Below are 22,379 nucleotides of genomic sequence, written 5' to 3'. Positions count from 1 at the left end.
TTGGGTCTTCTGGCTCTAGAGTTACAGATGGATGTGAGTACCATCAGAGTTCTGGGAATCAAACTCTGGGTCTTTGAAAGAGTAGCCATTATTCTTTTTCAATCCAGCCCCTGTCTTTCTTTTGATATTGGGCCTCATGAAGCTCACGATAGCGTCTACTCCTTATAGAGCAGAGGATAATCTTGAACTTTGAATCCTCCTGTGCCTCTGGAAGTCGAGGTGGCATGGCACAGAATGAGTTTTGAGGGGCACAGCTAGGGCCTCAGGCACACAAAGCAGGCACTCTCCCACTTACCTGTATCTCAGTTACTGTTTTAGGTACAATTTGTTTTCAAATCATATCATAATGGGCTATTTGTTGATTTTTAGAGGTTTTTAATGAATTTTTATTTTATGTCTATTTTTATTTTATGTGTATTTATTTTTTTTTCCACTGAATTTTATTTTATGTGTGTGAGTGTTTTGCCTGAATGAATAGTTGTAAACCACCTGCATGTCTGATGCCTGCAGAAGTCAGAAAAGGTCCCCTGGAATTGGGGTTACAGGAATGTTTGTGAGGTGCTATGTGAGCACTGGAAAGCAAATCTTGGTCCTCTAGAAGAGTAACCATTGCTCTTAGCCACTGAGGCATTTGTGTTGTTTTTATTACTACTCTTTTACATATCCATATGAGGAGGATACTCCTTCCCTTTGAAATCATCTTTATTTAACAATGCCTTCTGCATCTTCCTGATATCATTTTGCTTTCTATGCAATCCTTCCATTTTTTCTGTTTCGTGTGTGGGAATATGAATTTCTTAGACTTATATTTAGGGTACTCTATAGATGTTACATGCCTTTTGTTGGATTTTTTTTTATAGAATAATAGACAACATCTTCCTGGCAAGGAATAATACCCGCACATTATGATCTATAATGTCAAACGTGAGTGTTACTAAGTACAGGGATTTGACTTGGTGGGTGCATACTAAAATAGAAACCAAGAGGTAGCACTGATATTTGAAGTGCTAGTGTTCATGTTCTGAACAAGGCTGAACAGTCCACACACTTGAATGAAACCACAAGTGTCATTGGCATTCTTTGGTGAGGCAGGGATAGAACTCCCATCAATTCACCATTTGTCTACTGATTCATGTAGGTGGAAAATGGAGCGGCTTCTCTCTGGGTTTCTATGATCCATTATAGCAGGATATGACAATTTAGGCAAGATGGTGAATAAAATGTGAAGAACTCGCAGTAAAAATGGAACGAATTGCCAAGGCTCAGAGATAAAGATGGGACTTAGGCTTAAAGGCTGTTTAAAGTTAAATATGTGAACACATATATGGCATATACTGAGACACAAAATGTAAGGTAGCTGTAGGAGAGAAGCTATGTGAGTTCATGGTCATGGCCCCATGCATCTACAATACAGGGAACTACATTGGTTTTCTTGTGAAATTATTTGCTTTGGTCCTTTTTGCTTGAAATTTGTGTGGTACTGGAGTACTTTCAGGAAGTGGTATGTGTCTTATTTGCAGGCTTTCTTCTATAGCATCGTGAGACAGTGATGCCCCTGATTTCTGTTTCTCTTCTTGATTTGTTTTGCCTTTATTATGCAGGTTCTTTTTCAGGCTCAAATGCCTGCAACTCATGGACAAGAGGAAGCTATAGCTATCGATGACATATCATTCAGTTCAGGTTGCTTGCCAGCAGATGGTAAGTGCTTTTGTCTCATCTTGATTCTTATTCTCTAAAAATGTAGGCATCCCAACAACTTTCAGCTGTTCTGTTTTCTTGTGGTGCTTCAATAGAGGATGTTTTTCATTGCTCTGATACACTCACTGTTTTACAGGAAGTGAAGATAGGCTCTTTCCCAAACTCTGATGCTATAAAGGATTAAGTAGGATGATTTAGTGTTAGCTTTTAATCTCACAGTGATGTTTACACTGGCTAGCTAAATCTAAACTAGAGATCTCTATGCCTTCCAGGGGGCTGGTAGGAAACTGGCTACCACATACTTGAAATGCAAGGCACCAGTTGGAAAACTAATTGTTGTAATTTATCTTCTATTTGGAATGAAATAGAATACATTGATACACTATGTATGACAAATATAAGATTGCACCAATATTGACCTCTTGATTATATTACTCAAATAATATTCAATTCTTTATATTTTGCCAATGGAAATTTCAGTATTAAAATTTAATTTTATTAGAATAAAAACTTGTTCAAAAGAGCAAGGATCATATATATGCATATGTTATTGTAATTTACCATTTTATTGCATTGTAGGTTAATATAATATAGCTAAATAAAATAGCTATTATAGTAGTCAGTTTTCTGTTATTATAATTAAATTCTTTAGATTAGGTATGATAAAATGCAAATAAGTTAATTTTGGAGGTTCAGGGTTACAACTTGATGGCAGAAATACATCATATAGATGACATCATAGAAAAGAGTATTTAAGAGGGAAAGAGCATATAATGGGCAGGAAACTATGGTAGGAACATGATTTTGTCTTCTTTAACTCTTCATGAGAGCTGAGATCCCATGACAATTACATTAGATCCTTCCTAAAGGTATGTACTATTTGTCTCAATGACTCCCTGAACAAGGTCAACCACATAATGCCCCCAGTACCTCTTATTGTTGTCATACAGATGATCAAACTGGAAAAACATAAACCACTGAGGGATTCAACTCAACTTACATCCACACAAAAGAAATTATTTTGTCAAAAGGAGTTCCATGTTTGAACTTAGTTTAAATATACTAACATTATGGTAATTAATAATGCAGGATCCAAGGAGATATGTTGGTTTTCCTGAGATAGAACAAATATTATGTTAATGAATTTCTGTATTACTTGCGAAATTTGACTATTGTAATTTCTACTTTGGTAGAGGTTGCAGATATGTAAGATTTATGGGTTCTGTAACGGTCCTTCTAATACTGAAACACATAAAGGACTTTGCAATCTTCACCGTGTATCAAATAAGAAACCACCTGAGGATACAATGAAATAGATAATTCAGGGGATAGATTTCATGCTAGCCAAGCCAAACACTCAGATTATTAAGCTCAAAGATGTTTCAGGAAAAGAGAGTAGCATTGATTAGGCCAGAAGGATACAGTCTATCACAACTGCTTACTGCTCTTCTGCTCAAATCTCCCTTCATAGTCTCTCCTTCTGTTACCTGGTGTGGTGCTCCTACAGCAAGCATGCAGCCAGTGTTCACTCAGTCTTTTATATGAGGCATTTATTTTTTACCTTGTTCGCTTTGGCATTCTTTTTGTTTTCTGCAGAAATTTGAGTCTGTCAAAGTGATCTTGAACTCGATGTATTTATTTGGCTAGTCCAGTTAATATTCCCCAAAAGAAAAACAGGCAATGTGACCGGCCAATAGATGGGATTTTTCCTTGCCTTGCCATTGGGTTTCTGCCTGTGATACTATATTAACATTACAAATTTCCACAGGAAAATCACTGGATATTGCTTGACAGTGATAAAACCCTAATATCCTTTCAGATGTGGACTTTCTCTCCATTGTTAGCTGTGGAAACTAAAGCAAACTTCCTAATTATCTGTGATCACCATTTTGGGATAATGATGAAGGTAGAAGGAGTATAATTCTTGTTCAAAAGATAAATGTAAAAATTTGTAGTGAGTACTTCAAATACCTACAGGAGGAGGAGGAGGAAGAAGAAGAAGAGAGTAAATAGATGATAACATTCAATGAGCATTGCGGAAAAACCTGAGATCTGATAAAAAAAAAAAAAACACCAATATCTATAATTTTACACAATAAGGCATTTTACTCACAATGTACTTGATAATCTGTGGAAGTGAAAGTTACTAGGAAGGAGTCAGCCTTTACACATTTCAAGGTTTTTGCTTGTTTGTTTTAACTGTACCTTTTGTATGTTGATTTCATACACCAATGTTGGGCTGGGACTAGAGAAGGTTTAGAATTCAAGACTGAGGTCTTCAATCCGTGTGATGTAAGATATGCATATGCAGGACACAGTTGTGATACAGGAGAATTCATGAATAAGACATTTTATTCACAAAAGGACCAATAGTTATGAAAGGGCAACATTTGGGAGTTAGAAGTATGGTAGGCTTAATGTAGACCTTATAACTCGTAGGGTGTTAGAAAGGATGTCACCTTTAAGAAAGCTGTAAAAGACATGACCTTAATCCCAGCACACGGGGGACAGAGGCAGGTTTGGTGTTTCGTTTAAAAAAAAATCACTTAAAAGTCAGAGGGAGCATAGTTAATGGTTTAGAAGGAAAAATCAACAGCATGAGGGTAGGTTGATAGTGGGCAAAGAGCTCAGTGTGTGATTGCTGGGGACTGGGACTGATGTGCAGCTACATTCTGTAAATGGCAGAAATGTGAATGGTGCTTAAATTAAGAAGCATTAAATTTCCAGTGGGACTGAGCAGCTAGCTTGAGGTAGTAGCATAACAGACAGAATGTAGTTAATCATTAGAACCCTGTGTGGGAGTGAGTGGGACCAGGCTTCCCTCCAGACACAGGAGATGAGGATCGCTGAAGATGGGACCTGTTTTTTAAATTAGGTTATCAGGACATTTCCTGTGAAATGAGCACTCAGAAACAGACCTGGTATTTACAAAATGTGAGCCTTGGTTATTTCCTGATTCTTGGGCAAAGAGCAGAATCCTCATTAAAGAGAGTCTATGATTTAGTTTACTGATGCCTTGGGGTGGGATTGGGTGGGAGCAGTGAGACAGAGCCAGTTGGATGTCTTCTGGGTACTTCCATCTGATAAAACTTTCAAATACAAGTTAGGCTTAGGCATGCATTTAGTTGGATGTAAACAGAGAAGTTTGGTTATATTACCTTATAAAATAAAGACGTAAGTACTTAGTTTGTTCCTCTCCTTGCTGTGAAAGTCAAGGATAAAGTAGCATTTTTAATTTTTTCCTCATGTTGTTTGGCTTATGTCAATTTTGGGACTAGAACAAGAAACAGAGGAAGGGGGGATATATTAAGATGTGTCATTGATCAGCCATTTCTCATATGGACAACTTTCATTGCTAGGGAGCACAGAATTCTCCTGAATATTTACTTTTGGTTCCTAAAGTAGGAATAAGCAGTGGGAGCCAGTTTGGAAACTGAAAATCCACTTGTTCAGGAGTAAACTTCAATTTTCTATTGTCTTTCAAAATCCATTTTGTCTCATTTATTCTCTGTTTCTATGATTGTGTATTCATCACTAGAAGGATGTCTTGAAAAGGAAATGCTATGACAGTCTTTTCCAGGAGTGACCAAGAACATAAAATAAAAAACTAATACATTCAAGTATAAAGGAAGAACAACAATTTTTAAAAGAGCTAGATATAGAATAATGTTCTCCCCTGAAAGCATAGGTAATCACAGGATGGCATATGGGATAGATATTTATATTTGCATTTTAGATATATTCACCACCCCACACCCCACAACACTGTTGGAAAATTTCCATATCCCTTTATATGCTCAATAAATGGATCTGTAACACCATTAACTATGGCATAAAGTGAGGAATGTAGAATTTCTAGGGTTCTAAAACTTCAGCTGTACACTGGAACTGCTAACAAGCTAAGAAAAATGTTAAAATTTGCATTTCCCTAGAACCATAGTGAGTGCAAAGCAATAGATATATGAAAGATGAATGTATCAAAATATTCAATGATTGAAACAATCCATTCAAAGGCCAATATAAATAGATAGGAAAGATAAAATACTGTAGGGGATGCTCTTGTGAGAAAAAGGCAATACATGCAGAGGAAGCAAACAAAAAGATAACAAAATCACCAACTTCATTTTCATCACAAAGCAATTACTATTAAAAGTCAGAGTTGTCAGTTAGGATAAAAAAGTGAACTAATTTTATTCTATGAAATACCATTTTAAATATAACTACACATATTAATCAAAAGCATGGAACTGTGACAACTGGGCATGATGGAATAGTTCTATGACTGGTCTTCCGAGACTGAGAGGCATGAGGATCACAGTTCAAGGATGCCCTGGACTCTACAGTAAGACTCTGCTCAATAGGAAAAATGGAACAACAACCATAAAAAGAAAGGATGGAGTGCTGGACAGTGGTGGCACATGCCTTTTTTTTTTTTTTTTTTTTGGTGTTTTGAGACAGGGTTTCTCTGGATGTCCAGGCTGTCCAGGCTGTCCTGGACTCGCTTTGTAGATCAGGCTGGCCTCAAACTCATAGAGATCCACCTGACTCTGCCTCCCGACTGCTGGGATTAAAGGTGTGCACCACCATGCCCTTCGGCACACGCCTTTAAGCCCAGCACTGCGGAGGCAGAAGCAGGCAGATCTTTCTGAATTCAAGGCCAGCCTTGGTCTGCAGAACAATAGCCAAGGTCCACAGAAACTCTGTCCTGAAGCAGAAGCAGGAGAAGGAGGAGGAGGAGGAGGAGAAAGAAGAAGAAGAGGACGATGACAACGACAAAGATACAGCACACATCTCTAATTAAGGTGGAGTGGGAGTGGCTATTTCAATATCAAAATGTGCATTGGAATGTACAATGGACATTAACAATAATGACTAGGAACATTGTATTGGTTAATGGTTAAAGGTAAATTTACCACCACCATAATCTTCAACATGTATGTCTTCACTGACAATATTTCAAAATATGTAGAAAACATTGTTGGAATTAAAAGCAGTATATGATTATTCCAGGAGATTTCATTACATGACCCCCAGTGGTAGTAGAACACACACACAGAAAGGCATCAAAAACATAATATACTTGAACAAAATGATCTGCCTATGTGTAACGATTGACACTTAGTAAGATATTTCTTCACAATGCAGTAGTAAAGTAAAACAACAACAGCAACAACAACAAACAGTTAAATGCAATGTTTGATGGGACAGCCTCATAAAAGGGGTACCATAGAAAGCAAACAAAGCCCTCAACTGGGGGAAAATGTAAGGGACCAAAGCTTTACAGCTACAGCCTAGTTTGGGTCTTCCTCCCAAATTATAGTAGCAGATGACAAGGTCAGAAAAAGAATCAAATTTATCTTTATGTAATAGCAATGAACCACTGGAAATCAACATCAGGAAAAAATGGCTGCACATGTAGTAGAGTAAAGATAAATCTTAAATATACATGTACCAAATATGAGTTGCATTTGTTCTTAGAAATCTACAAATATTGACAAAGGCTATCGAGAATAAATAAATGTTGAGGTTATTAGAAGTAAGTTAAAAATAAACATATAAAACAATGGTAGCTTTTTAAATTTGAGAAAAACAGATGATGAAGTTTATGCATTACTTGGTAAATATATGTTCAGAGGGAAATAGCCCTATTGTTTTAGTATGAATATATTAATTTTAATATAGAATAACATCTTTATAGAAATATATAATTATTCCTATTTTTATCATTTGCTAATCTTAACTGAGACAATAAAAGTAAACATTTTTTTCTTTTTTAGTATTAAGGAAATCTTTTAGACATTTCCATCACTTTTAAAAATACCATTCTATAGGGCTGCTGCCCTTCTCAAGGTACTAAGCTCATGTTACAGCTATTAGAAGAAATATCTATTTGGACTCTTCCAAAGTAGCAAGCACAACATAGAAATCAAGGCTTGTGACTATGATGAAATAAAATGTGTTTAATCAGTGAATCTTGAATAACACTGATTGATTCTTGAATAAATTGATGATTATAATTTTTATAATGATTGCATGCTGTGGCTCATAATGAGAATATTGTGAAATTCTGTAAATATTTTTGACTGGGTTTTCAGGACTTTGCTTTAGTGCCATTTGTAAAATGACACCAATGTACAAATCATTGCTTAATTAGAATCTTCATGGTGGATAAATATTATCGAGTTAAGCAACTAAAATCCTACTTACCGTTTAAAGATATTAGCTTTCTAGTAACCTTTTAAGAACCAATAATTATTAATCTAAATCCATTATTAATTAAAGAAAACTGACAAAAATTGTCTAAAACCTCTAGGGTCAAAATTGGATCTCAATTGTAATTTCCATTGCCACAGCCTTGAGACCTGGAATTCATTAGGTAATGAATAAGAATTACTGGCCAATTGCATGCTACCTGTTTGTGTAAGATAAGCTTTGAAGCATGGCTCTCTTTAGACATCTGACTTTATTAGTCTAGAGGCCTTGCCATAGTGGGAAATCTCCCTTATATTGAAGATATGAGAATTTTTACTACCACTCTGAAGTATTTCTGTAAATTGAGATGAAGTACAATGTAAGAGAGGAAGTGAGGGAGGGAGGAGGAAAGGAGGGACAGGGGAGAGGAAGGGGGAAAGGATGGGCAGGGGAGAGGAAGAGGGAAAGGAAGAATGAAAAAAAATATCTAGGAGTGATAGCAAGGCACTGGATTGAATACATTAAAATAGAATCAGTGTCCTGGAGATTTATTGATAGACAATGTAAGAAACCACATTCATTCAAACCTAAACCTTTATCTGTGCTTATAAATTTGGTTGAGAAGAGTGCTAAAAGTGGTTAAACTAAAGGAAAAAAAAAAAGATGAGAAAGATTTAATTCCTATCCGTACAAAATACATCACAACTAAATGCAATTTGCACTTGAATATGCTGCTTGCTCAGCCTATAGTACTTGTAAAGTCTTGTATAAATAGTAGTAATTTAGAGATAATATATACCATTCTATTGAATTAGGCCCAATGATAGGAGCTCTAAAGAAAAGATTTGTAGCACTGATATGAATTCACAAAATTACCACTTTAATTGTTTCATGATGATTGTTATTGTTGATTCCAGCTTCACTTATTGTCATCATTTTCTAAATTGCATATGCAGTTTTATTTCCAGTGTATATTATTTCAAGATGATTTGCATATTCACCATTTTCAAACTCTTATAATGAAAAACCATATTCTGTAGGTATTGGTAAATCACTGCTATTACCAATTGATTTACTTTTATCACAAATAAAATATAAAGCAATTTCTAGAGACCTAAAATACTTTCAATCTGGCTTCTTTGGTCAGTTACTCATTTGTTAAAGAAATAAATATGCACTTAACACCTGTATTCTGTATGTATGTGTATATATATATGCATACATATGTATATTCTTAGACAATAAGGATGAACAAGAGCAAAAAGACAATACTCATTACATTCATGGAACTTGCATTTTTATTAGGGATAAAATGAGAGTACTCAAATAAATATATTTTATGTCAAGTTCTGAGCAAGAGATAAAGTGTCAGAGGTGAGGGTGAGAGAGTAATTTTAAATAGCATACTGAGCATGCTGACCTTAAATGCATAGATAGTAACTGAGCAGAAGTGCCAAAGGGTCCAGAGAACAAGACATGTGCATATAAGGAAGATATGTAAATGCAAAAGCCTGCAGGAGAATACTTGGTTACTAGAGATCAGGGCAATAGCTTTTCTGTCTCCCTCATAGAAGAGGATCCTTTGAAAAGATTTCCCTCTCCTTAGGAGAAATTCAAAAGCAGGAGGGTTGGGAATTCAGGTCATCTCTGCTTCTATTAGTATAGAAATTCTGGAGGCACGTGCCTGCATGTCTAGAAATGCAATCACTGGGCAGATATGATAGGGATGGGAAGATGAGCATGGGCTGCATCATACCCTGACTCAAACAAAAACGTTACTACGGTCCAGAGGAAGATGGCTTTCCTCTGAGCCAGAGCTGATCATCACAACAGAGTCAGTTATGTGTTTTGCAGAAAAAAAGAGAGATGTTTCTGATAGAGATTACTTTAAGAGAGAGGCGGAGAAGGCGAGAGAATAGAGAGTAGGGTTTATTAAGAGAGGAAGAGAGAGGAAGGGAGAGGAAAAAAGAAGAGATTGAAAAGAAAAGAGAGTACAAACTTCATGCTTTGAAGTGCAAGGACATTTGTATGATTAAACAGGCAGCTGTGCCCAGAGATAGTTTGGGCAGAGGAAAATACACTTTAGGTCATGGCCCATTTTTTGAGGTATATTTTAATCATCCAAGGGAAGGAGCCACGATGTCAGGAGGATGTCCTAGTTGGAGTCCAGACAGGTCTGAGATAGAGCAGCAGTTCCAGCTCAGAGTGAACATCTGGTCACATAAGAGAAACCTGTGTGCTGTGCTTATAGAATACTCCATCCTCTGTCTTCCAATCCCCTCATTCCAGGGAAGCTGCAGGAATCAAGAATGGGGAGCAGCCAAGTATGACAAATGCTATTGAACAGTATGCTGAGGACTGAAAAGCTGTATAAATATGCCAGATAGGTAGACGGCTGTATTTTGTTTTGGGGTTGTTGTTGTTTTGAGAATATTGGACATGCATGAGAAGATACAGGGAATGGTATCCTATCTTAATGATGAATATGAATACACGAATATATATTCATGAATGTGGATATGAATACATGACAGGAACTGATATGACATGGAAGGAACTTATGAAACTAAACTGTAGGACCATAGGCTGACAGGTGCTGGTATGATGAAGCTGTCACTGAGCAAACACCATGGAATGTTATCAAATAAACTAAGATAGTTGCAGGGTCAATAGGAGGTATGAGCTCATGGGATTGCCATCATATATGCAGCTCGTTCTTCCCTTGTGTCACCAAGAAACGTGACTGTCTGTTAGAGTTAAGGTACCAAAAGAAGTGAGCTATACACCTTGGGTGTTCATTGCAGAGTGGGCCTCTTGGAATTATTCTTATAGGAGAATTCAATATCATCAGAGGTTACCATGCTACAATGGAGAAATGAGGTTGTGTCTCTTCATCACCAGAACAAGTTCAAGAGTGAGTTAGGAAGAGTTGGAGTCTGTGAGAATTGGTAGTATTTTCAGAAGTAAGGAGTAGTAGGAACCAATCTCTACCAGCAAACTAGCAAATTGTGGAAGGGCTTCATAGATGGTAGTTCAAAAGTAGACTTTGTCTCCAATGACAAAGGATGTCACCCACGACATTAGTTCCTGGAACAAGTTATAGTCCTATACTCTTTGTTTAAATGTTAGTGTAGATTGCTTGTGTAAAAACATTGATAGCTTGATTTGGGGCCTGACTGACACTACCACGATCTACTATAGAACCAGTGGCATGTTGCTTTATTCTCTCTGTCACTGTCTTTCTGTCTCTGTCTTTGTCTCTGTCTGTCTCTCTATCACTTTTTTCTAATCATCAATATGTAATCTGGGTACACAGGTATTTAGAATGTATTTATTGAGCAGAAACATTCTGAGAGAGATGTAAGTATTTCCAAGAGACTCGACATCTCACTTGTGACTATTCTGTAAATTTAACAGATGAGATTTTACCATGTCAAGACGTGGCAAAAAACACACAGGACTTACACTGTTCAGATACGGAGCCCTGCAGAATTGATTCTTCGGATGAAGGTGTGGGACGTAAGTGTCAAATTGAGATGACCATCTTGTTGGTATAGACACAAATTTTAAGGCCCAGAGACCAGCCTAGGAGCATGTACATGCCAACCTTTGTTGGCTTTAATGTCTTAGTTTTAGCCTAGTGTCAAAGTTTGCAGCTGAATAAAACAGTGGTCAAGATTAAACACATCTACTCAACATGATGCTTCATAAGAACACACCATTAAAAACTTCCTTAAAATTATATATAATATTTGGCTTCTAAGATTCAAATTTTATGATGAATGGTAAGTAAGCTAATGGATATAATTCCATAAAGCAGCTAAAAGGAAGCATTATGAAGCCTTACAATTTATTCAAGAGCTTTGATGCAAGAAAAAATACAAATCTCACTTTTAGGGAAATAGTTATTACTAGAGAATAACCATATTTTTATCAAATGAAAAGCCTTTGCAAAGTAGAGTGGAATGGGTATTCTTACAGCTGTGTCTGGCCTGTAGGTCACTTATACCCCAGGATAGCTATGAGTTGGGCCAAAACACACAATCACTTAAAACAGCATGTGATGTCTTTTTGTAATGCAGTTATGTAGGTCTCCAGCATGAACTTTAGACAAAAGCATCATGCCCCAGTTGTAGATGGCTGGATACACCAGTCTGGGTTCAAGCTTTACTGAATAAAAGTTCAAGATAGTAATGTGCACTTGTGTTTCTGTAGAAGTCCCCTTAGTCAACTATAGCACGCATTTCTGGTTAAGAAGTCACTCTAGGAGATCATAACAATTCACCAAGTCCCTTTGGTCTCTTCTCTAGAGTATCAGACCTGTGGATTTGACTTTGACATATGTGACTGGGCAACTGAAGTATCTGTTGAGCAAACTTCTTGGGTATGCGCAAAAGCAAGAGAAGTCCCTTCACTGGACTCTGTGCCGTGGCAGGACCAAAGTGGTAATGTTGAAGGTACCAAATAAAATGTAATGTAGTTTATATGAGTGACAGAATACTGCAGTATTATAATGATCATTAAGTCTTTAAGCCTGGGGTGTTGATAAGCATATATATTAATAAAAGTATATTATATCCTAGATGCTCAAAGTAGAAAATAAGATGCTTTTAACCCTGTGGAAAAAAAATTATGGTACATTAGCTGTTCTCTCTTAAATTTTATTATTTTCTTATTGCCTGGATGTATTAGTATATATAAAATAAAAGCCAAGCCTGTTAGTCCAGTCATTCCTCTTTATCACTGCAGCTCCTGAGACCTGTTTACATGTCTCCCCGTCATCCTCACCCCTGACCTCCTTCTCCATTACCACTTGCCTTTTTTCCCCTACAGGTTTGGAAATGTTACATCACAGTTTGAAACCTTATCATCTGAGCTTCTAGATCACTCTTGGAAATGTTACTTGACATATCTTTTAATATATATTCTTAATCCAAAATTTTTATTATTATTGTATGCATAGTGTATGTGTGCGTGCACATGCACGTGTACACACATGCACTCCTGCACAGGTGCGTAAGTGTGGGCATTTATGTGCACAAGTAGGCCATGGGATGCATGTGAGGATTTGCTTTTTTCCTTCTATCAGATAAGTTTGGTATCAGGTCTGAGGCCATCAGGCTTGCGCTTGCCATTCAAGCACTTTTACTTGCTGAGCCATGTTACTGGCTTCATAGTCTTATTTTTAATGCACACATTGAATACTAGATTTATTTAATAAAACATGTAGTGGGGGATGGAAAGATGACTCATCTTTCTCACAGGTAACCTGACTCCATCCCCAGCACCAACTTGGGTTGCCTCACCATGGCCTGTACTCCTGCTCTCGGGGACCTGGCATTGTTTTTCTGCCTCTGTGGCATATACAAACACTGCACACACACATGCACATATGCATATATATGCATTATGATATATATGCATTATGCATACATATAGATGCAGTATGAGAAAAAGAAGAACTTCCAAAGATACTTTTGAGTTCTGTGTTGATCTATTCCTAGAGCCTACCCTTAAGAGTAGTTTATTTCCCTAGTGAGACTCTCTTGGAGATAACTAGTTTTTCATTTGCAAGTGGCTATCAGTTGAATATAGGTTTTGAGTTAGGGATGGATGTGTTCATTTCTCCTCTAAGCTCTAGGGTGCCATCTGCGTGGACCTATGCAGGCCCTGTGTATCATATCAGGTCTCCATGAGTTCATATGTATGCTGATCCTGTTGATTATAGGGCCTTGTTTCCTTGTTGTTCTCCACTTCTCTGGCTCGTACACTCTTTCTGCCTCAACTTATACAGGTTTCCCTGAGCCCTGAGGGGAGGGATTTGATGGAAACTTCCCCTTTAGGGCTGGGTGTTGTAAGGTCTCTCACTCTCTGCACATTGGCCGGCTATGGGTCTCTGTATTTATTCCCATCTGATGCAGGAGAAAGCTTCTCTGATGAGTATAGCAGGATGTCATTAGGAGTCATTTTGTTGCTAAATTCCTTTATCAGAGCAGCAGTATTTGGGTTTTCCATAGGTTCCTGGCCTATCTAATCTCAGGTTCTTGGTCACCCAAACAACATCAGGTATGGGTACCCCCTCATGGAGTGGTCTATAATCAAATCAGATGTTGCTTGGTTACTCCCACAAGCTTTGTGTCACTATTGCGCAAGTATACTGCAGTCAGGACACCATTGTAGACCAAAGGATTGATAGCTGCATTGGTATTTAACTCTCTTCTTTGGTAGTGTGCAAGAGTACTTTCCAGTGCCATGAAAACGAGCCCATAGAGTGAAGACTCTAGATGGGCACCAGAAGGATATTTCCATGTTCACTCAGTTGTATAGATATCGTTTTTAGAAATGAGGCCTAATTGTCCATTGGTGCAGGGCCATTAATAGCCTTGGCATTAGCTTCTCTTTGGCTAAGAACATGACTAGATGTACCTCTTAATCTGGTGACAAGAAATGTACAGTAGGGCTCTGTTTTTCCTGCTATTTGTTGATTTCATTTAGGTTACCTTCATATATATGTGGGTTTTCTTTTTTGTTTTGTTTGTTTGTTTGCTTGTTTGTTTTTTAGTTTTTCGAGACAGGATTTCTCTGTGTAGCCTTGGCTGACCTGAACTCACAGTGATCCACCTGCCTCTGCATCCCAAGTGCTAGGATTACAGGCGTGTGCCACCACGCCCGGCCCTATATTTGTGTATATTATAGAAAGCTTCTACTGTTTTCTATGTTTTCATACGATCCCTCAAATGGCTCTTAGTTTTAGCCATCTCTCCCCATATTCCCTTCCTTTCTCACCTCTTCCCTCCACCTTCCTATTTGATCCTCCCATTCCAATTACATCACACCTTATCCATTCGTCTTCTTTAATATGAGAAAGATCTTGAAATTTCATCTACTCTGTAATACTTACTCCCTTGAGTTATAGCTTAAGCTCTTTCGAAGAATTTAAATCCATATCTTATGAAGATCTTAATTAGGTATTTTATGATTTGTTATCCTCATCTTATTTTGGTGTTTTCAGTGTTGCCTTTGAAGTGTTGCCTAAAGATCAGATGGAATTCATTTGTTTCTAGTAATATCCATTTTTATCTCTTCTTGTACTGATTTGGATGAGTTTCTTTCTCTCTCTCTCTCTCTCTCTCTCTCTCTCTCTCTCTCTCTCTCCAATTTGGTTGCTTTGGCTAGAGCAGTAGATTTGTTAACCTTACTCATCCCTTAAAAAATAATTTATGTTATGCATACCAACTCTGTGCATATAGCTGGTCCATATGTTGGACTTGTGGACTCTTGTCTTTCATAGGATTTTTATGGTGTTGGACTTCTATTGTACAACTAACTGCCTGTTGCCTACCAGAGTTCAGCAGCTTCCATCCTTTCGGTGCCAGAGGCCTCTGCTGGACAAATTTAATATTGCAGTCTGTACACTGAACGGGTTCTTCAACCTTTCCAAGACTCTCTGGATTTCACCCCCTGGATTGGCTGATGTTATTTATGGCTGGAGTATGTCTCCCAAGTATGTTTGGAATAGGGCAGGAAATCACATCACACAAGTTTATACAGACCTAAAAGCAGAACACAGAGGCATGTCTTCATAAAAGTGCTGATGGCCCCTGGATAGATGACATCATAGGTTACATTTAGACTCTGTTCAAGTCCCCAACATAGGTTCAAGAAACATGTTTCTTGTTCTGAAACCAGGAGGATAGTTGGCTTTTAAATAGTAGATCCTCTGTGAAGATGGCCCCCAGAATTATATAGAATGAGAGAAAAAGACTGTCTACTACTTATCCATCTGCAGACATCATTGTCTCAGTAAAACCTGCAACTGAATTGGAAGATTGTGAGAACCCTGGCTTCTCCTAAGGCTAGGAGAAGCACCTTCACCAGGGCCTCCTGGATTCCAATTTGAATGAGGCTTCTACCCATCTTCTTTCCATTTGGAGAGGTACAAGATTGCAACTATATTTGTCATTGCTTACTTCTTTTGAATGTTCACCTGTCTTTTTCTCTGCACTTCTCAGGCATGTCACCACTATCTTTATGGATTGGTGACCATTCCATTGTTCTTTTGGGGGAAGTCTTTTTCTCTTAGACCAACTCTTCCCCGTAGGTAGATCCATGAAGTAACTTCTTGCCAGCCTTAGTTCCTAGAAATCATCTTCAGATCTAAACACTAAATATTTCATTTCATTCTTTTCTCAACTTTTTTTCTAAAAAAGAAAAATTTCCAATTTTTTTTCTTTTTTATAGGTAAAACATTTCCTCTCTGGTTTTTGTTGGATTTTTACCCATTTTGTTTCGTTAGAATATTATGTTTGTATAGTTTTTTCTAGTCTTCTTTTTCCTTTCTTTGTTTGTTTCTTACTTCCTTTCTTTTTTAGTATTTATACTTCTTCATAATTTATGGCTTTTGATCTATGATTTGGATGAATATTGTTGCAATTGATTCAAATATTGCTTTTATTGCTTTTCTCCTTATATTTCTTTTCCTTTCTAATTTATTTTTGTGTGAATGTTAGACATGCTTTGAGTGTTCTCAAGCTTAGAGAGTCTTCTCTCAACAGTAGTCTACTACCCAAGCCCATAAAAACCTTCTTCACGTTACATTCTAGTGAACCTTTCTGATCCCTACATCTCTGAACTCAAGCTCTCTGTTCTAGTTTGCCATTCTGATGCTGTGATAAGACACCATGACTGAACACAACATAGGAAGGATAGGGTTTACTTGGATTTTGGTTTACAGTCTGTCACTGAGGGAAGCTGGGAAGGACCCAGTCAGGAAATGGGAGGAGGAGGAGGAGGAGGAATACTGCTTACTGCCTTGCCCATATGGCTTGCTCAGCTACCTTTCTTAGAGAGCCCAAGCCCACTTCCCTAAGGATGGAATGACTCACAGTAGGCTGGGACCTCCTACATCACTAACCAACCAATGAAAAGCCCACAGACATGCTTCCAGGACAACACGATGGAGGCAGTTTCTCAACTGAGAGTCTCTCTTCCCATGTCTTTCTAGGTTTGTTGCAGGATGGTGCAAACACACCAACTCATTTTCTGTTTCTCTTTTTTCTATCAGTGATGTTAATATCAGTTTTACTTAGATTTCCAGAAGATCTCCAGTCTCATTATCCCAAGATTTCCTGACACATGTGTCTGCTTCTGGTATTTACTTTTTCTTTTCAAGCTGTCTCTGTCTTTTGGTATGCCTTATAATGTTTTCCAAATATCAAAAATCAAGAAGTCTTTATTTATTATATAAAAAAAGAGTTTAAAAGTTTGAGTTACTGAGTTTACCCCACTTGGTGTTAAATAGCTTACTCTCTATGGTAGCTAGTAATGTCTGATGCTAATTTTTTTTCAAGCATTGTTTTACTCTTCTTGTCTTTGAGTTCACTTAGAGATTTGTTTTTAAATAACATAAAGCTCTGTGGTGGTTCATGTGTGAAGCAAAGGCAAACATCTATAGCTCAGTGGTTTTCTATGGAGTTTGCATCTCCACTTTGTGGTATTTAAAGAGATTCTTACCAATCTTTCTATGATGACAGACAGAAAGGCTAAAGGGAGTTACATCTGCCCTCCAACTCCCTGCCAGTGTAGATGTAATACTGACTAAAAGTGGGTGCATGCAGATTAGTTCAAGTACATTTAAAGTGGCCAATTTCGCACCTCTTCAGCTTCAAGCTGTGGCTTTGGTAACTTGGGAGTCCCTGTGTCTGTTTCCTCTACAGTTACAGGGCATAGGACGAGCTCCGACCTTAACCTTCTGCTCTACCTGTTAAAAGTTGTTCATTTTAATTTTGTTCATATTTTTGTTACCTTGAAATGAGTGATAAATCCTATGCGTCTTACATGTGGTCCAGAAACCAGAAATGATTCAGTGAGGTTTATACCCCTCCAGCCCATCTTGTTTTCTTTTTGTTCTCCACGTGTACATAGAAAGTTTTGTCATAGCATTCCTTAGCTCTTCAAGACTTCCCTGGACCACTGAGGCGAATTTAAGGCTTCACCTTTCAGAGGACATTGTTGATGTTTCTGCAATAATTTGGTAAATGCATTGTTACTAGTCTTCCTGTCTCCTGTCTGCCAAGAGCAATAGCTGTAGCCTATATCATGTGGAGCTACCTATGGGACTCCAGTGACCAACATCCCAAAAAGATATACTCCATGCTTGACATAGGGCTTTTTTTTTTTTTTTGATAGTTTATATAGATTTTTAAAAAGCAGCTGTAGGAAAATCTATTAACCTTCAGAGAAAGGAACGTTTCAGATTTAACTTTTGCAAAATAAAAACAGAATAATTTTTTTTTTCTGAGCATATCACTGCTTTAATGCAATTTATTCCTTACATGGTATCTAAATAAGGCTTTTGATATACTGATTATGGAGAACTGTAGGAAATTCTATAGTCTCTAACCTAATGAACTTAAAAACAACAACACAAAATTATTCCTGTTGCATCATCTAACACTTAAAATCTCCCCTATCAATCTTTTTGGTGTTTTTTTTTTTTTTTTTTTTTTTAATTTATTCTTGTTATATCTCAATGTTTATCCCATCCCTTGTATCCTCCCATTCCTCCCCCCCCCCCCCCAATTTTCCCATTATTCCCCTCCCCTATGACTGTTCTTGAGAGGGATTACGTCCCCCTATATATTCTCATAGGGTATCAAGTCTCTTCTTGACTACTTGCTGTCCTTCCTCTGAGTGCCACCAGGTCTCCCCCTCCAGGGGACATGGTCAAATGTGAGGCACCAGAGTACGTGAGAAAGTCGTATCACACTCTCCACTCAACTGTGGAGAATATTCTGACCATTGGCTAGATCTGGGAAGGGGTTTAAAGTTTACCTCCTGTATTGTCCTTGGCTGGTGCCTTAGTTTGAGCGGGACCCCTGGGCCCAAATCTGCCTATCATATTGTTCTACTTGTAGATTTCTAGGACCCTCTGGATCCTTTTATTTTGCTGTTCTCCCATGCGTCTCTCATTTAGAGTCCCAATAGGATGCCTTCCCCTCTGTCCCAGTTTCCTGGTAAGTGAAGGCTTTCGTGGGACATGCCCCTTGGGCTAGTATGCAGATATAAGTGAGTATATACCATTTGATTCTTTCTGCTTCTGGGTTAACTCACTCATTATGATCATTTCTAGCTCAATCCATTTATCCACAAATTTCGGGAATTCCTTGTTTTTAATAGCTGAGTAGTATTCCATAGTGTATATGTACCACAGTTTCTTTATCCACTCTTCTACTGAGGGACACTTAGGCTGTTTCCATGTTCTGGCTATTATGAATAAGGCTGCTATGAACATGGTTGAGCAAATTTTCTTGTTGTGTGCTGGAGCATCTTCTGGGTATATTCCAAGGAGTGGAATAGCTGGGTCTTGAGGAAGCCCTATTCCCATTTTTCTGAGATAGCACCAGATAGATTTCCAAAGTGGCTGTACTAGTTTGCATTCCCACCAGCAATGAAGGAGTGTTCCTCTCTCCCCACATCCTCGCCAGCATGTGGTGTCGCTTGAATTTTTGATCTTAGCCATTCTGATGGGTGTAAGATGGAATCTCAGAGTTGTTTTGATTTGCATTTCCCTGATGACTAAGGAGGTTGAGCATTTCTTTAAGTGTTTCTCAGCCATTTGATACTCCTCTGTTGAGAATTCTCTGTTTAGTTCCAAGCCCCATTTCTCTATTGGGTTATTCGGTTTGGTGGTGTTAATTTCTTGAGTTCTTTATATATTTTGGATATTAGACCTTTGTCAGATGTAGGGTTGGTGAAGATTTTTTCCCAGTCTGTAGGCTGTCGCTTTGTTCTCTTGACAGTGTCTCCTGCCTTACAGAAGCTTCTCAGCCTCATGAGGTCCCATTTATTAATGGTTGACATTAAGGCCTGGGCCGTTGGTGTTCTGTTCAGGAAGTTGTCTCCTGTGCCAATATGTTCCAGGCTCTTTCCCACTTTTTCTTCTAAGTGGCTTAGTGTCTCTGGTTTTATGTTGAGGTCTTTAATCCACTTGGATTTGAGTTTTGTGCAAGGTGACAAATATGGGTCCAGTTTCATTTTTTTACACATAGACCTCCAGTTAGACCAGCACCATTTGTTGAAGATGCTATCCTTTTTCCATTGAATGGATTTGGCTTCTTTGTCAAAAATCAAGTGACCATATGTGTGTGGATTCATATCTGGGTCTTCGATTCGATTCCACTGATCAACCAGCCTGTTGCTGTGCCAGTACCATGCTGTTTTAAGTACTATTGCTTTATAGTACAGTTTGAGATCAGGTATGGAGATTCCTCCGGAGCATCTTTTATTGTACAAGATTGTTTTAGCTATTCTGGGTTTTTTGTTTTTCCATATTAAGTTCAGAATTGAACTTTCAATGTCTTTAAAAAATTGTGTAGTTATTTTGATAGGGATTGCATTGAATCTGTAGATTGCTTTTGGTAGGATGGCCATTTTTACTATGTTAATTCTCCTGATCCATGAGCAAGGAAGATCACGCCATCTTCTCAGGTCATCTTCAATCTCTTTCTTCAGAGTTTTGAAATTTTTTTTCATACAAGTCCTTCACTTGCTTAGTTAGGGTAACTCCTAGATATTTTATATTGCTTGTGGCTAATGTGAAGGGTGTGGCTTTCCTAATTTTCTTCCTCTGCAAGCTTGTCATTTGTGTATAGGAAGGCTACAGACTTTTTTGAGTTAATTTTGTATCCAGCCAATTTGCTGAAGGCGTTTATCAACTTTAGGAGTTCTCTGGTGGAGTTTTGAGGGTCACTTATGTACACTATCATATCATCTGCAAAGAGGGATAATTTGACTTCCTCCTTTCCCATTTGGATACCCTTGATCTCCTTTTGTGTCTTATTGCTCTGGCTAGAACTTCGAGTACTATATTGAAGAGATATGGAGAGAGTGGGCAGCCTTGCCTTGTTCCCGATTTTAGAGGAATTTCCTTGAGTATCTCACCATTTACTTTGATTTTGGCTATTGGCTTGCTGTATATAGCCTTTATTATGTTGAGGAAAGTGCCTTGTATCCCCGATCTCTCTAAAACTTTAAACATGAATGGGCGTTGGATTTTATCAAATGCTTTCTCTGCATCCAAGGAGATGATCATGTGGTTTTTTATTTTCAGTTTGTTTATATGGTGGATTACATTGATGGATTTCCGTATATTAAACCATCCCTGCATGCCTGGAATGAAGCCTACTTGGTCATGATGAATGATATCTTTGATGTGCTCCTGTATTCGTTTTGCAAGTATTTTATTTAGTATTTTTGCATCTATGTTCATAAGAGAAATTGGTCTGAAATTCTCTTTCTTTGTTGAGTCTTTGTGAGGTTTAGGTATCAATGAGACTATGGCCTCATAGAATGAATTTGGTAATTTTCCATCCATTCTATCTTTTGGAGTAGCTTGAAGAGTATCGGTATTAGCTCGCCCTTAAAGGTCTGGTAGAATTCTGCACTGAAACCATCTGGCCCTGGGCTTTTTTTGGTTGGGAGAACCATCGATGATTGCTTCTATTTCTGTAGGGGAAATGGGACTATTTAACTTGTTTATCTGTTCTTCATTCAACTTTGGCAAGTTAACTTGATCAAGAAAATCGTCCATTTCCCTTAGATTTTCAAATTTTGTGGCGTATATGCCTTCAAAGTAGGATCTTATGATTCTTTGAATTTCTTTAGTGTCTGTTGTTATGTCTCCCTTTTCATTTCTGAATTTGTTGATTTCAATACTGTCTCTCCGCCTTTTAGTTAGTTTGGCTAATGGTCTGTCTATCTTGTTGATTTTCTCAAAGAACCAGCTTTTGGTTTTGTTGATTCTTTGGACTGTTTTCTTAGTTTCTAATTTGTTAATTTCAGCCTGAGTTTGATTATTTCCAGGCGTCTACTCCTCTTGGGTGTTTCTGCTTCTTTTTTTTCTAGGGCTTCCAGTTGTGTTGTTAAGATGCTTATGTGTGATGTTTCCAATTTCTTTTTAAAGGCACTTAGTGCTATGAATTTTCCTCTTAGCACTGCTTTCAACGTATCCCACAAATTTGGGTATGTTGTTCCTTCATTTTCATTGAATTTCAGAAACTCCTTGATTTCTTTCTTTATTTCTTCCCTGACCCAGGTGTCATTTAGCAGAGAGTTGTTTAGTTTCCACGTACGTGTAGGCTTTTTGTTATTTCTGTTGTTGTTGAATTGCAGCCTAAGAGCATGGTGATCTGATAGATTACAAGGTATTATTTCAATCCTCTTGTATCTATTGAGGCTTGCTTTGTGACCTACGATGTGATCAATTTTGGAGAAGGTTCCATGGGGTTCAGAGAAGAAGGTGTATTCTTTCTTGTTTGGGTGAAAAGTTCTATAGATATCTGTTAGATCCATTTGACCCATGGCATTGGTTAATGATGTTATTTCTTGGCTTAATTTCTGTTTCAATGACTTATCCTTCAGTGAGAGTGGGGTGTTGAAGTCTCCCACTATTATTGTGTGGGGATCTATGTGTGGTTTAAGCTTTTTTA

General features: G+C 37.8%; 1 protein-coding gene across 1 annotated transcript in view; it reads left to right on the top strand.

The window, feature by feature from the left end:
- Malrd1 (MAM and LDL receptor class A domain containing 1) overlaps window positions 1-22,379 on the top strand; it is a 641,297-nt gene that overhangs the window by 46,063 nt on the left and 572,855 nt on the right. The window contains exons 5-6 of the mRNA XM_051151281.1: window positions 1,602-1,698; window positions 12,201-12,347. Coding sequence (XP_051007238.1) covers window positions 1,602-1,698; window positions 12,201-12,347 — 244 coding nt within the window. The remainder of the gene's footprint in view (window positions 1-1,601; window positions 1,699-12,200; window positions 12,348-22,379) is intronic.

The sequence above is a fragment of the Acomys russatus genome, chromosome 9, assembly GCF_903995435.1.
Source record: "Acomys russatus chromosome 9, mAcoRus1.1, whole genome shotgun sequence".
Classification (NCBI taxonomy): domain Eukaryota; kingdom Metazoa; phylum Chordata; class Mammalia; order Rodentia; family Muridae; genus Acomys; species Acomys russatus.
The sequence above is the reverse complement of the archived record's forward strand: the minus strand, read 5'-3'. Positions and strand labels throughout refer to the sequence as shown.